Raw genomic sequence first — 14125 nt, 5'->3', positions numbered from 1 at the left:
GGCCCTTCACAATGAGGTCACACAGAGGAGGGGATCCAGCAAGGGATACTGAGGCCACCAGCTGGGGAGGATAAAGCAGAGTGTGACGTCCCAGAAGCCAAGAGGAAAGTGGATTTTAAGAAGGAGGAATGGTCAGTTGTATCCAATGTTACTGAGCTGCTGGGAAGGTAAGATCAGGAAGTCACCCCTGAATTTGCAGGAAGGAGGCCATTAGGGGCCTTACAGGAGCAGGCTCAGTGGAAAGGTGGGGTTGGCTCTTGATTGACGCGGATCCAGGAGAGAAGGGAGGGGAGGAAGGGAGAAGTTGACTACTCCTATGAGAAGATTTTCTGTAAAAGAGAGCAGAGAAATGGAGAGGTAGTGGAGGATGATGCAGAGGTCAAGAGAAGGCGCCATGAAGAAGAAAGAAAATACAGTATGTTTGCATACTAATGGAGAGCAAATTAACAACGAATGGGAGTGGGCAATGACAAGAACAAAGTCCTTGAGAAAGTTAGAGGGGATGCGACCCAGTGCAGCAGGCATTTGAGAGTGGATAATTCATCTGCCATCATGAGAGAAACCACTCCACATGATGAGTGGATTTGGGGGGGTGAAGATAAGAGTCCCTGTCTGATTACCTTTATTTTCTCAGTGAAGTATGATTAGAGAATGAGGGGTATGGGAGGCTGGAAGTGGGAAGAGGGGACACACCGTAAGAAATGTAAAAGGCGGGCCTGACAGCTGGAGCGGTCACTGATTTAAATTCGGACCAGTCAGCATCTTTGCGTGGTTTTTCTACAGCCACATTCAGTAGCTTGAGTGCAGGGGAGGAAACGGTGGAAAGCTGGCATTCTGATGGTGGCAGAGTGGGGAGAGAGGTATCGCACAGGAAGGTAAGGGTCCTTGCAGAGGAAATACAGTAAATCTCTGCTGGGTTGGAAAAGAAGTAAGGACCCAGAGATGCTGGAAACAGCAGTAGGAAAAGGCAGGTCTTGTGGCCCAAGGCTTCTACATTGGAGAGCTGGAGGGATGAGAGGTGGGCGGTCAGAAGGAGAGGCGTTTGGAGTCAAAGACTTTGAAGGCAGTGCAGTTACTGGTCATAGCAAGGGCATAGGTAGAACCAAGTACCTCCTGGAGTGGCACCAAGAATCACATTGTGGATGAGATGGTCAAGGAATGTGAGCTTGGGGTCTTGGGTGGGCCATGCTTGGGAGGCTGGAGAGCGGTGGAGGGGAAGGCAAGGAGCCCGACTTCTTCAGAATGAGCAGCAGACATACCTGGCAATCCCGCTCATCAATGACAGAGCTGAAATTCAAACCCAGGACCAGGCCCTCAGCACCTCTTTCCAACCCCTACATCACATGGCAATTTGTCTCCATGATGCAGATGTATTTATTTTAATTTTAAACAATTATTTATTGATTAATTTTAGAGAGAGGCAGGGAGAGAAACCTTGATGTGTTGTTCCATTTATTCATGCATTCATTGTTTGACTTCTTTTATGGACCTGACTGGAGATCGAACCTGCAACTTCAGTGTGTCAGGGCGATCCTCTAACCAGCTGAGCTACCCGGCCAGGGCTGTATTTATTCTTAAAGTGGAGATATGAACAATACCCACCTGCCTGGCTGAACAATGTGATTCAAAGGGCTTTGTAAGGCGCTTTACATTAGGCACACAGTCCAGCTGCCCTACCAGCTCCAGCCAGTACAGGGCACTCTACCGACTTGAGCTTCTGTCATACTCGATTCTAAATTGCCCACTGGGTTAGGGGTAGTGCTTACTAATTTGACCACCAGCCCCTGTCATTAGGGACTGTGCTGCCTTAGGGATTTGGGGTTTGTGTGAGGCTGGCAATGCCAGTCAGGGGACTTCAGGCAGCTGCTGGCTTTCTGACACACGTTGCATGTTGCAGCTCACTTTGAATGCACTGGGATGCTGGGTTACTTACAGAAGCCTGGGGTGAATTCTTTCGCAAATTGAAGCTTTTTTTTACAAAGTGAATCATTTGCAAATGGGGATTTTCTTAAACTGGAGCCTAGGGAGAATTGGGAATCTGGGAGACAAACATTCATTCCACAAAAATTCCTGGAGCCCCCTGGCTGTGCCAAGCCATGTGCCAGGCACTGGGAGATACGTCAGAAAAGAGCAGAGCCAGGCTCCCAGATGCAGGGAGGGAGGGCCAGGTTCCGCAGTCCCACTCCAGGGCCCACAAAGGAGGGTCCTCTTTCCTGCCTGCTTGCCCGGGTTTCCAGGCCTCCCTCGGAGCGGGCTCATGTGCCATCTCAGCTTTCCTTCCTCCCTCTTCATTTAAAAATAGAGTCCAATAATCAAAACCTGCATGGTCTCCAAAATGCGCCCCGCCCCCATAGGAAATGCCAACCAACTCAGCATGGGCAGCAGTTTGTGTTTTCCGTTCCCTCTGGGCCTGGGCTGCCCCTGCAGCATTTCTGGCAGGTCCTGGTGTTAGCAGCTCAGAATTCAGAACACTTGGCAGCCAGGAATGAGAGCGTGGCCATTTGGAAAGGGCTAGGGAGAAGTCACACAGAGTGAGATTCAGGGTTTGTGTTTATCTCTAACTGTAACTTTCCAGAAAGCTGGGACACCCAGTTCCAATAAAAGCCTCCCCGAGTATTTTCGGAGGCATTGTGATGGTGCTGGGTTGTGTGGGAGGAGGTGGTGGTTTTTCCTGGTTTGTGGAACTGTGTTTAGTTACTGATAAAACTTTGGTCCAATTTGTGAGCCAACATCTGTTTTCTAAAGGGTGGGCCATGGACAAGTGAGGGACAAGGCGGAACTACTGGGCTAAGGGGTAGACCTCAGCAGGCTCTTTAGGGGTGGGGGCTGCCGCCAAGGCCAGGCCCAGATGGGGAATCTGAGTTGGTGGGAGAGCTGGGACCAGAAGCCTGGCCTTTTCCAGGACTTTCCCCAGCACTCCTGGGTGATAGGGGCTGAGGCTCAGAATCCTCTGCTTTGGTTTCACTGCCAGGATCCTGCCGGGCCCGGCAGGGTGGGAAAAAGACCAAGCTGACTCAGAGAGCCACGGAGACAGCAGTGTCCGCCAGGGGAGCCCCAGCCAGAATGAGCTGGCTGCCTGCTGTGCACCTGCCAGCCGTTGAGAGATCATTAAACCAGGTCCAGCGGAGGGGCCGGTGCACAGCCAGCCCCTCTGGCTCCAGGGGCCTGGAGGGAGAGCAAGGAGCTGGGAGGTTTTCCATCCCCCACCCCCACCCCCACCCCCCAGCAGTCACACTCATTTATTTATTCCATCCATTCAACATACGTTGATCAATCACCACTTCGTGCCAAGCACTATGCCCCATGATTTACAGAAACTACCTCTTTGCTTTCATGATCTGCATCTCCAGACACAGGGCCCTCTTCATAAGCAGTCATTCAGTGCACAGCTGCTGCCATTATGGCTATTACTGTTATTAATCGTGGCAGTGATAAACACTGCTGAGACATAGCTCCTGATCTGGAAGAGGAAGAAAGGAAAGGAATTTCTGACACTTACTATGTGCGGGGTCCTGGGCCAGCTTTTGACATATCTCACCCCACTGAACAGAGGCTTATATAATGGCCAGGGAAAATGGCACAGAAGCAAACACGTAGCATTAAGTCTGGGGGCAGTAAGGGGGACTTCACAGATGGTCTCATTCTAGTGGCCCCATTTGAGCTGGGCCTTGAAGATCAAGTTCACTCAGTAGAAGATGGAGAGACGGGGAAGGGCATTCCAGGTGGAGAGAACAGCATGAGCAATGGCCTGGAGGCTTAACATGCCAGGAGTTTAGGTGGGGACTGAGGTGGTGCCTGGGAGGGGTTGGGGTGAAGTGGAGCAGGGGGTGAGGGGGGATGGCCAGCAGGTAAGTGACTAGAGAGGGTAGTGCACTGGCAGGTGCTTGGTGTCCTGCATTCCCCTAACATCCGGGCAGTTGTGTCTCCAGGACATGACCTTGGGCAGAGTCTCTCATAAACCAGCTGGCTGTTGGGAGGCCCGGGTCTGAGCGGGCGTGTCCCCAGACTTTCCTGGCTTATTTGGGTTTCTGTTTCTGCCTCTCCTTGCCCACTGCTGCTATCCCAGATACAAGGCTAAGAGCCCTCCAGTCACGGGGCCCCCTCTCTGGGCAGCAGCTTGGTGCAAGGGGCCTCCAAAACTCGCTCCAACACGGGCTCCAGAGCTCCAGGGCGCTGCACAGAGCACATGCCTTTCCTCCCTCTCCTTCTGCCTGGCGGCCTCCCTCACGGAGAGGTGAGGGTGTGAAGGATAGAAAGAAGGCAGCCTCCAGTTCAGTCTAGCCACTGGGGCTGCAAGGGGCACAGCACAGCCAAATCCAAGTTTCTAAGCTGTGCTTGAGCCCTTGTTTCACACCCTCGGGTTCCCTGCCCTTTCTCCCAGCAGATCTGACTGGGATGTGATTCTGCTCCCTTTGTGGTAATGCTCAGGGGCAGCAGAAAGGATGCTGAGCATCCTGAATCCTCTATCCTGGCATCGACTCACTTGCTGTGTGACCCCAGGCAAGTCACTTAACCTCTCTGAGTCTCTCTCTTCATCTGTGAAATGGAATAATAGCATCCTCATTAGTTTTGGGGAGGTTCCTGGTAAACATGGGTGAAAACACAGTACAGTAAACTGGCAAGCAGGTCCCACACGTGTGGGGAGATGATCAGTGAGGTCACTGATGCTTCGGTCACCCCTCCTGAACCCTAAAACAAAGGCCTTGCCACTGGCATGGTGGAGTATGGAGCAGGAAGATGCTGGCACCTGATCTACCCCCAGAGACCTGTGACTGGGAATGCTTTCTGCACCCATCAGGGGAGCTGTGTTAGCCCAGAACGAAGCATGCAGGGTGAGGCCTGGGCCTGGGGGCCTGGAGCAGCACCGTGGCTCCCACCACAATGTGGCTGCTTGCCGCAGTGCCATCCTCCAACAACCTCCACTGCAGTCCTGACACCAGATCCACCTCCGAGGTGTGTGGCGGGGCCTGGCCCCAGCCACCTCTGGCTTCTCTGCTGGTCTCAGCTCCACAACCTCCCCCTATGTCCAAGCACAGCCAAGAGGCCCCAGCCCACCCAGAAACCAAGACAGGGCGCTGTTCTGGGAGTGGGGGGCAAGAGAAGCACTGGGGGTTTAACCCACCACTCCATCACTCATTCAATATTTGCCAAATATGTTCTTTAAAAAGATTAAAGAGACACATGTGAGAAATTATTAAAAGATTCTAGTTGAGGAACCAAAGAAAATGCATTTTCCAAAGCACCCTCCCAGTCCAGTTATGTAACAGAGTAGGACACAACATGCCCCAGAGACAGTGGCCGATCAGAATGAGGCAGATGCCACACTGCAGGGGTGGCTGAGACCCAGAGGGCTGGGCACAGAGTGCAGTGGCTGGGGAGCCGCAGGGGATGAGCTGTGCCCCGGTCCCTCCTGTGCAGCGAGGCAGCTCAGCGTTCACCAGCGGGTCCAGCCCAGCTCTGAGCAGCTAACGCTTACCGAGGGCTTGCCAAGCACTGTGCACAGATTAGCTCATTCATACTTAAAGTTACCCCATGGGGCCGGAAACACTGTTATCCTCACTTTACAGAGGAAACCCACGTTACAGGTGCATCCGCTCGACAGGAGCACATGTAAGTGGCCGAGTTGGGACTGGAACCCAAGCCCAGGGAGGAGGTGACACTCACAGACAGGGTCCAGAGCATCCTCCACCAAAGTCACAGGTGGCTGGCAGAGGAGGCCTAGATTCCCCTAAGGAAGAGCTAGACCTGGTGGCTGGCTAGGGAATGGCAGGGTTTAGGATAGAACGTCTGGGGCCAGAGCCAGAAAGGAAGGGTGGCAGCCAAGAGCTGGCTGGAGGTGTGGGCCAATGGACTTCAGTTCTCTCTCCCCTCTCTCCCAGCACCTCCCCTGTACCGTGCAAAGGTTTTCTCCATCCCGTGGAAAGTCTTATGACCTCATAGTCTCAAGACCCTCTCCTTCCCAACCTTTCTTGCATAAAAATCCTGCCACTGCCTCGGGTGAGGTCAGAGGTCAAGATTGTTCAGGGTGCTCACCTCAGTGCCCACCCACCCACCCCTTCCGGTTTGCTGACTGGCAGCCCCTGTCCCAACCCTGGATCCTGAGAAAGTCACTGGAGCTGGGTAGAGGCAAAGGGAGGGCCAGAAGTCTCAGGGAGACCCTGGGCAGGGGGTGACCACAGCTCTGTGTCCCAGCTCCTCTAAGTCTGAGGCAGCCATACTATGGCAAGGAGTCCCACTATAATTGTTGGGGGGGTGGGGGCACTGACCTTCACCCTTGAACAGACCTAAGGCCCTGGCCGGGTGGCTCAGTTGACTGGAGTGTTGTTCTATACACCAAACGATTGTGGGTTTGACTCCCAGTCAGGGCACATACCTAGGTTGTGGGCTCAGTCCCCAGTAGTGGGTATGCAGGAGGCAGCTGATTGATGTTTCTCTCTCATCACTGATGTTTCTTTTTTATTTAAATTTTTTTTTATTTTATTAATTTTTTACAGAGAGGAAGGGAGAGAGATAGAGAGTTAGAAACATCGATGAGAGAGAAACATCGATCAGCTGCCTCCTGCACATCTCCTACTGGAGATATGCCCGCAACCCAGGTACATGCCCTTGACCGGAATCGAACCTGGGACCTTTCAGTCCACAGGCCGATGCTCTGTCCACTGAGCCAAACCGGTTTCAGCTCATCACTGATGTTTCTATCTCTCTATCCCTCTCCCTTCCTTTCTCTCTCAAATCAATAAAAAACATACTTAAAAAGAAAATGGAGAACCCATGAAACATTTAGCTGCATAACTGTCCAGTCTCTGCTAGGCTTTGTAAAGGTATAGGCTCAGCTCGGGAGAGAGACCAAGCAGTTCCATTGACTCAGCAATTTCACTGCTGGAAATTCAGCCCAAGGAGATACTGCAAAAAGAAAAGGCCATCTGCATAAAGATGATCACTGTGGCGTTACTAAAAATAGCCCCAAACAGGGAACCACCCAGCCCCTCAGCAACAGGGGTAGTAAATGATAGAACATCAGCCAAATGGAACACATATCACGCACCCACTAACATTGGTATGTGAAGGCTATGTGGAAACAGGGAAACACTGATGATAACACCTTGGAACAGATCAGTTAGTTCCCTTCCTTCTCTCCACAAAAGGTGTGACAAAGAACTGCAGAGGAACCTGCAAAGATGAAGAGTTGGGTTAGGGCAGTTGAATCACGAGTGGCTTGCTGTCTTATTCTTTGAATAAATAATTATCAAGTGTTTACCATGGGCTGGGTCCATGGGAGCTGAGGATGGAGCAATGAATGAGAATGCATTTCCTGCTCTCCATCTAGAGCTTCAAATCTAACGCTACCACTTTTCCCCTAAGTGTCCTTAAAAGTTCTCATAGCATCATCCTATCTAATAATAGACAAACATGGTAATCGACCGTACCTTCACTACACCTCCCATGGGCTAATCAGCACGATATGCAAATTAACCGCCAACAAAGATGGTGGCTAATTTTCATACTGCAGGCAGGGTGGGACAGCACCATTCCACCTGCCCCGCTGCCATCTGGGCCTGCTATTTGTGACCCGGGGCGGTGGGGCGGGACAGCGCCATCCTGCCTGCCCTGCTGCCATCCGGGCCTGCTATCTGCGGACGACCTTCTGGATGAAGCTGGGGCTGCAAGGGAAGCCCAGGTCCCGGGCACCTCCCAGCAGCTAGAGGGAAGGCAGGCCTACTCTTACACAAATTTCGTGCATCGGGCCTCTAGTCTTTTAATAAAAAATAGTTGATGAGATTAATATAAGGGAGGAAAGGTGTTGCTCTCCTTCTGGGCAATGTATTTCATTCCTGGTATCAGAACCACTTCTGTCTGGATTACATTCATGTTAGAAGAAAGTCTAATGCAAATGTGGTAATGATATTCCGGTCTTATAATGTTTCCTTTGAAGCCAAAAAAAATTTTTTTTAATCCATGTTAAAAAAAGAGGAAAAAAGTTAGGACTTGTTACTAATCTCACAATTGAATAATTAAGTGTGCCTAATTTTGAAAGCTGCAAGCTAAATTATGCAGTGCTGAAAGTGACAAGTCTCATACCTATACCATCTCGTCTATAGAGCCATAGTTTTAGCTTTATAGCTGAAATATGCTGCCAGAAATCCTAATAAAAAGAAGTAAAAAGATTTCTGTTTATATCAAGCTGCCATTTGAGAAAGACTTTTAAATATGTTCCTCCCTATGTGTAAATCTGACAGCAGTTGCATAATTAAAACCCCAGTGGGGAGTTTCTTTTTAATCTTTTCAAAGTAAACCAATAAAACATCCTTTAGGATGTCAAGTGATGGATTAATACTCTTTGAATTGTTTAAATATCTTTGAGCTAGAGCACTGCCTCCAAGAATATTGCTTACTACTAAGAAGATACAAGCCACCATCTTTATCTTCAGGAGTTCATGTAGTCACAAGGCACACAGCTAACGACATGCCAATGGCCACACATGCATCTATGACAAGTTACTTTGTTAAATGGAGGGGTGAATAAATGGATACATTCACATTAAAACAAACTTGATTTCAACCCCTTCGGAATATGTGGCGTAGCATAAGTGGGATAAATAATAATTACCTAGGGTTTCAGTTCAGTGTAAGCAATCAATATGAGTAATTTAGACCACAAAATTGGTTTTATTTTCCTCTATTCAGATTGAGCTATACAGCCTCAGCGACTATTGAACAATCACAGGCAAATTTTCTCACAGGGTCTGTGTTGTATGGACACACGTTTGTGTCTACACGGTTGCAAACTGCCTAGCTCTGGATATGGGACCCTGTTCACGCCGAATGTCAGGACAAACATTCTATCCCATCATGATGTTCCATTTAACCCTCGGTACATACAGCCACACCTGAACCTTTCCTCTATGTCTCCCTCTAGCTGAAGGCCCAATTCTGCCCCCAAACACACACACACACACACACACACACACACTGAGAGCAAGTGGCTTCTGTCCTTGGATCAGAGTGTACTAGAATGTTTCCCACTTGTTAGCATTCCAGTCTCTGATGACCTTTTCGGTGGGATCTTGCCTTCCCAGCTGTCTAAGACCTGCCAGATGCTTCTAGTCAGACTGACCTTTAAGATAAGCCTGTTCCTTCAAGTTTTCTCTGGACTTAATTAGTTGGCAGCCTGATCAACAGAGCGTCCTCCTGCCCAGCCCTGCCCTGATGGCTCGAGAAAGGGCACACCCACACCCACACATCCATTATTTTTATTGTTGTTGCTAATCCTCACCTGAGGATATTTTCTCCATTGATTTTAGAGAAAGTGAAGGGAGGGAGGGACAAGGAGAGAGAGAGAGAGAGAGGAGAGAGAGAGAGAGAGAGAGAGAGAGAGAGAGAGATCGATGTGAGAGATTGGTTGCCTCCTGCACATGCCCCAACTGGGGCTGGGGTTCGAACCTGCAATCCAGGTACATGCCCTTGATCGGAAATCAAACCTGTGACCCTTCAGTGCCCAGGGTCAACACTCTAACCATGGAGCACACTGGCCAGGGCCACACATCCATTATTAAATACTTCAGTCTTAAACAAGAATGTGCAACCCAATGATATGCATGAAATTGGTAGAACAAACACTACTTAACTTGGATTCTGGACCCAGCTGAACACACAATTAACTGTGATCTGAGACAAGTGCCCTCACATTCTGGGCTACATGGGACTGGACCAAAGGTCCCCTCCTTGTTCTAATCATCGATTTAATGGCCCATGTTGGAATATGCTTTCACCTTTGCCTGGTAGAATAAGCTTTAATTATTCAAAACATAGCACCAGGTCTAACATACACAATACATTATGTTTATGTAATGAAGGAAGGAAGGGTTTTTCTATACTAAAGTCTAGATCAGTGATGGCGAACCTTTTGAGCTCGGCGTGTCAGCATTTTGAAAAACCCTAACTTAACTTTGGTGCCGTGTCACATATAGAAATTTTTTGATATTTGCAACCATAGTAAAACAAAGACTTATATTTTTGATATTTATTTTATATATTTAAATGCTATTTAACAAAGAAAATGAGTTTGCCATCACTGGTCTAGATGAATCATTTAGCTGGGTCTGCACAACACACACTCAAAATGTTCACACGGCTGCATGGACCATTCATGCTGTTATAGTCACTAATCAAATAAAACTGAGTGCATATTAATTTCTCTCTTCACTGGGCAAGATAGCAGATAGAGGATCCTGTGCCCATTTTGGACTGAGTTTTGGCTCCCAGAGCCGCTGAATCCATAAAAGCACCAGTAATAGTAATCATTGTCTCTGAAGACTCAGGGCATTTAAGGGGAAGGAACGATGTGAGCAGAAAAGAAAGTGACATAAGTAGGTCTTTACTTAAATCGCATCCAAGTATATTTTGCAAGAGAAGGCTGAAATGACAATCATGCTACTTTGGGATTCAGCAGAACCTATCTGACCAATATGAACCACTGCCCCAGATCATGCTACTCGTGCTGCTATCTTGGCAATCCCTGCAAGGGGCTCATGCAGTGCTGAGCTGTCCACAAGCAGGTTCTGGTCCCTGAGTGCAGCTCCTCTCAGAGATGAATGTTTTCCTGTAGCAGATTTTGGGAAACAATGTTGGGTCATTCGTAGCACAGCCACATGCTTCTGTGTAGCCCTCCTACACTGCTTGCCTACGTCCAAAAGACACAAATCGAGAAAGAGAACATAGTTCTTTTCCACTTGCCTAAAGAACAGCCATTCCTGCCAGTAGATTAAAGGCTGGGGCTTGGAACAATTTGCCAAAACACTGACTTGATTTTTTGTGCAGAAAGCTTGAGAGAAGCTTTTGAAGCTATGGCTGGGCAGTGAATGAAGAAATTGATGGGAGCTTATCAAAGAAGCCGAGACAGCAGGTCCCAGGAATGGGGCCCGGTCTGTATGAACTCACAGCCCATAGGGAAAGAGGATCCTGCTAACCTTTTCCTTTGTCACTGGGAGAGAAAGGCTGTGGCCTCCCAATATGTGCACAGGTGTGTGTCTAGGTGGAGGAGAGCAAAAGGTGTGTTTACAAAAGGAGGAGCACAAATCAATAATGAGCTATGAACACATGATGTCATCCTTCAGGACGAAGCATCCTCAGTACTTTTAAAGCACTTAAAAAAACACTCTAGTTGCTATAGCAACTTGATGCAGCTCTTTAAAGGGGATTTTTTTGAGGGGGTCATTTTATATCTTCAATCTCCATAACAACATGATATGGCTTTTAAAGGGTATTTTTATCCAATTTGTGCGTTGGAATTGGGCCATATTTGCCTTTTTTAGTTTAAAATAATCAGATCAAGCATGACACATGAAAAATCATTGAAGGAAAGGAAGCCCTTTAGTAAACGATACATACACACTGAGCGCGACATCTCCAGCTGCTCACATCCTGCGCATGGATGCCGTCTTTCTGCCTCCCAGCAGCCATCAGTGATGGCTTACGCTGGTCAGTTAGTCCGTGCTCCCCAGCCTAGGCTGGCATACCAAGCCAGACCAGAACCCACCCATGGAAGGCGTATCTATGAAATCCCTCACGTCTCAGCCCAGTGAATCCAGCCCCCTCCTCCAAAACTACTAGAGGTCCAAACAGCCCAGTGCCTTCTTCCACTCTGGGACTCCAAGCAGGATTGGACACACACACACAATTTTGCCAAAATGAAAGCTTGTGTTTACTCTGCACCCTGTACAGTAACTGGGAAGGAGGTCTGTTTCATGTGACACCCAGGGGCCAGGGAGATGGGGGAAATGGGGACAGTGGGTGAAAGGAGAAGAGACGGTGGGGTGGAATGGGGAGCAGTGGTGGCTCCCAGATCTCTACAGAAGAAGCTCAGAGGAGCGGGGAGTGGGAAAAGTAGGGGGCCTCAAGGAGTACTTACAAAACATTTTTTGTGAGGTGGTGAAACCATGAGCTGTTTATACCAAAAAGAAAGAAGGAGCTTGGCCAGCATGGCTCAGTGGTTGAGCATCAACCTATGAACCAGGAAGTCTCAGTTTGATTCCCGGTCAGGGCACATGCCAGGGTTGCGGGCTTGATCCCCAGTGTGGGGCATGCAGGAGACAGCCAATCAATGATTCTCTCTCATCATTGATGTTTCTATCTCTCTCTCCCTCTCTGAAATCAATAAAAATATTTTTTGTAAAAAAAGAGAGAGAGAAGGGATGATGGCAAGTATAGAGATACTACCCCCCCACCCCCACACCCTGCCCAAGTTACCCCTTGGTGCTGCTATTGGCTGGAAAAAGTGTCAAGGTAGCAAAGACGAGAAGTCGATAAATTGGAGGGAAAGTTGGGGGTGGGAGGAGGGCGTGCAGAGGAGGGAGAGAAAACCAAGGGTGGCCGGGAACAAGAGGAGCTGAAGTCTGGCCTCCAAGTCGCCCAGCTTTTCTGTGAGGAGGGGGCAGTGTGGACTCAGGAAAAGCAGGTGGGAAGGGGATCTAGGAAAGAGATTCTGGGGAGAGAGGTCGCATTGCTCGGATAAAAGGGCTAGAGCAGTGGTTCTCAACCTTCCTAATGCCACGACCCTTTCATACAGTTCCTCATGTTGTGGTGACCCCCAACCATAAATTTATTTTCGTTGCTACTTCATAACTGTAATTTTGTTACTGTTATGAATCGCAATGTAAATATCTGATATGCAGGATGTATTTTCATTGTTACAAATTGAACACAATTAAAGCACAGTGATTAATCACAAAAGCAATATGTAATTATATATGTGTTTTCCGATGGTCTTAGGCGACCCCTGTGAAAGGGTCGTGCGACCCCCAAAGGGGTCGCGACCCACAGGTTGGCGACCCACAGGTTGAGAACCGCTGGGCTAGAGGATGCTGAGGGGAGAACGCGTGGAAAAAGGGAGAGAGAAGAGGAGAGTAAATCGCTGAATGGAGAGAAGGGGCTTTCCGAATTACTTATATGAAGAAACTGAGGCGGCGGGAGGGGCGGGGGGCGGTGAGAAATAGAAAGGAAGCAGAAGGCCCAGGTGCTCACAGGGCCTTTATAGAGGAAAAACGAGTCGCACAGAGGTTCAGGCATGGAGCTGGCAGGTGCTGGAGCGCAGGCGCCCCGGGTCTGCCAGTGCCGGGGTGAGGATTCCACCCCATCCGGCCACGCTGCCAGGAGAGTCTTCGCTGGGTAGGCTCCAGGGAGGGGCCTCCCGCACCAGAAGCCAGTTAAGAGAGAGAAGAGGCCGAAGGAGGGGCCCGGGCGAAGAAGAGAGGGCGAGAAGAAAGTAGGCAATGGGGCATTCGGAGAGACGGGGTAGCTGCTGGACGCGGACTCAGCCGCCCAGCATGGGAAGGGGCAGCAGGTGGAAGGCGCGGAGAGGGGACGCGTGCGGGCGTGCTGCTCACCTATGGTGGATACCACGGTGCCCACGAAGTAGAAAGCGCCGGGGAAGTCCCAGCGCGGGCGCAGCGCGTCGGCTCGGACGCCGGCGGCCAGCGCGGCCTCGTAGTGCCGAAGGAAGGCGCGCAGCTCCGGCTCCGCCACTCCGTGCGCCGCGCTGAAGTTGCGCAGGGTGGCGCCCCAGCGCGCCCGCGCCTCCGCCTCGCCCGGGCTCTCCAGCGCCGAGAAGACTGTGGCGCCCGCCACCAGGTAGAGGCCGATGAGCGCCGCCAGCAGCACGAAGCGCCCCGTGTCCTCGTTGAGGTGCGAGCGGCGGCAACAGCAGCAGCAGCAGGAGGGACGCGGCAGGCGGCGGCGGCAGCGGCGGGGCGGGGGCCGGGGGCTGCGGGAGGACATGGTCCGGAGCTCAGCCCCGGGGCCGGGGCGGTGCTCGGGGCCCGGGCCGCGGCATCCCCCCCGTGGGAGCAGAAACGTGAGGATGGTGGCCGGGGGTCCGGGGCTGCTGCGGAGCCCCTCACGGTCTCTCCAGAGCCTGGACGGCGGGCGCCTCCGCCTCCCCCTCGGCGCTCAGGCCGCACACAGGTCCCGCGGCCCTTCCGGAGCCCGGGCTGGGGCGCTCGTCTTCTTGCCCCGACGACTCGCTGGCCCCCGCGGTTCCTCGCCCGCCGCCCTCGGGCGCAGGACTCTGCAGCTAGGTCCCCGCCGCCCTGTGGCCGGTGGCCGCGGGGCCCGGGGCCGCATACTCCCC

The 14125-nt window shown here is 50.9% G+C and overlaps 1 protein-coding gene across 1 annotated transcript in view; it reads right to left on the bottom strand.

The window, feature by feature from the left end:
* KCNK12 (potassium two pore domain channel subfamily K member 12) overlaps positions 1-13908 on the bottom strand; it is a 35750-nt gene extending 21842 nt beyond the window's left edge. Inside the window, exon 1 of the mRNA XM_081101480.1 lies at positions 13383-13908. Coding sequence (XP_080957606.1) covers positions 13383-13773 — 391 coding nt within the window. The 5' untranslated portion in view covers positions 13774-13908. The remainder of the gene's footprint in view (positions 1-13382) is intronic.
* Positions 13909-14125: the final 217 nt, after the last annotated feature.

The sequence above is a fragment of the Myotis nattereri genome (assembly GCF_964212035.1).
Source record: "Myotis nattereri genome assembly, chromosome: 10".
NCBI classification, from domain to species: domain Eukaryota; kingdom Metazoa; phylum Chordata; class Mammalia; order Chiroptera; family Vespertilionidae; genus Myotis; species Myotis nattereri.
Note: the sequence above shows the minus strand (reverse complement) of the source record. Positions and strands in the feature narration are given on the sequence as shown.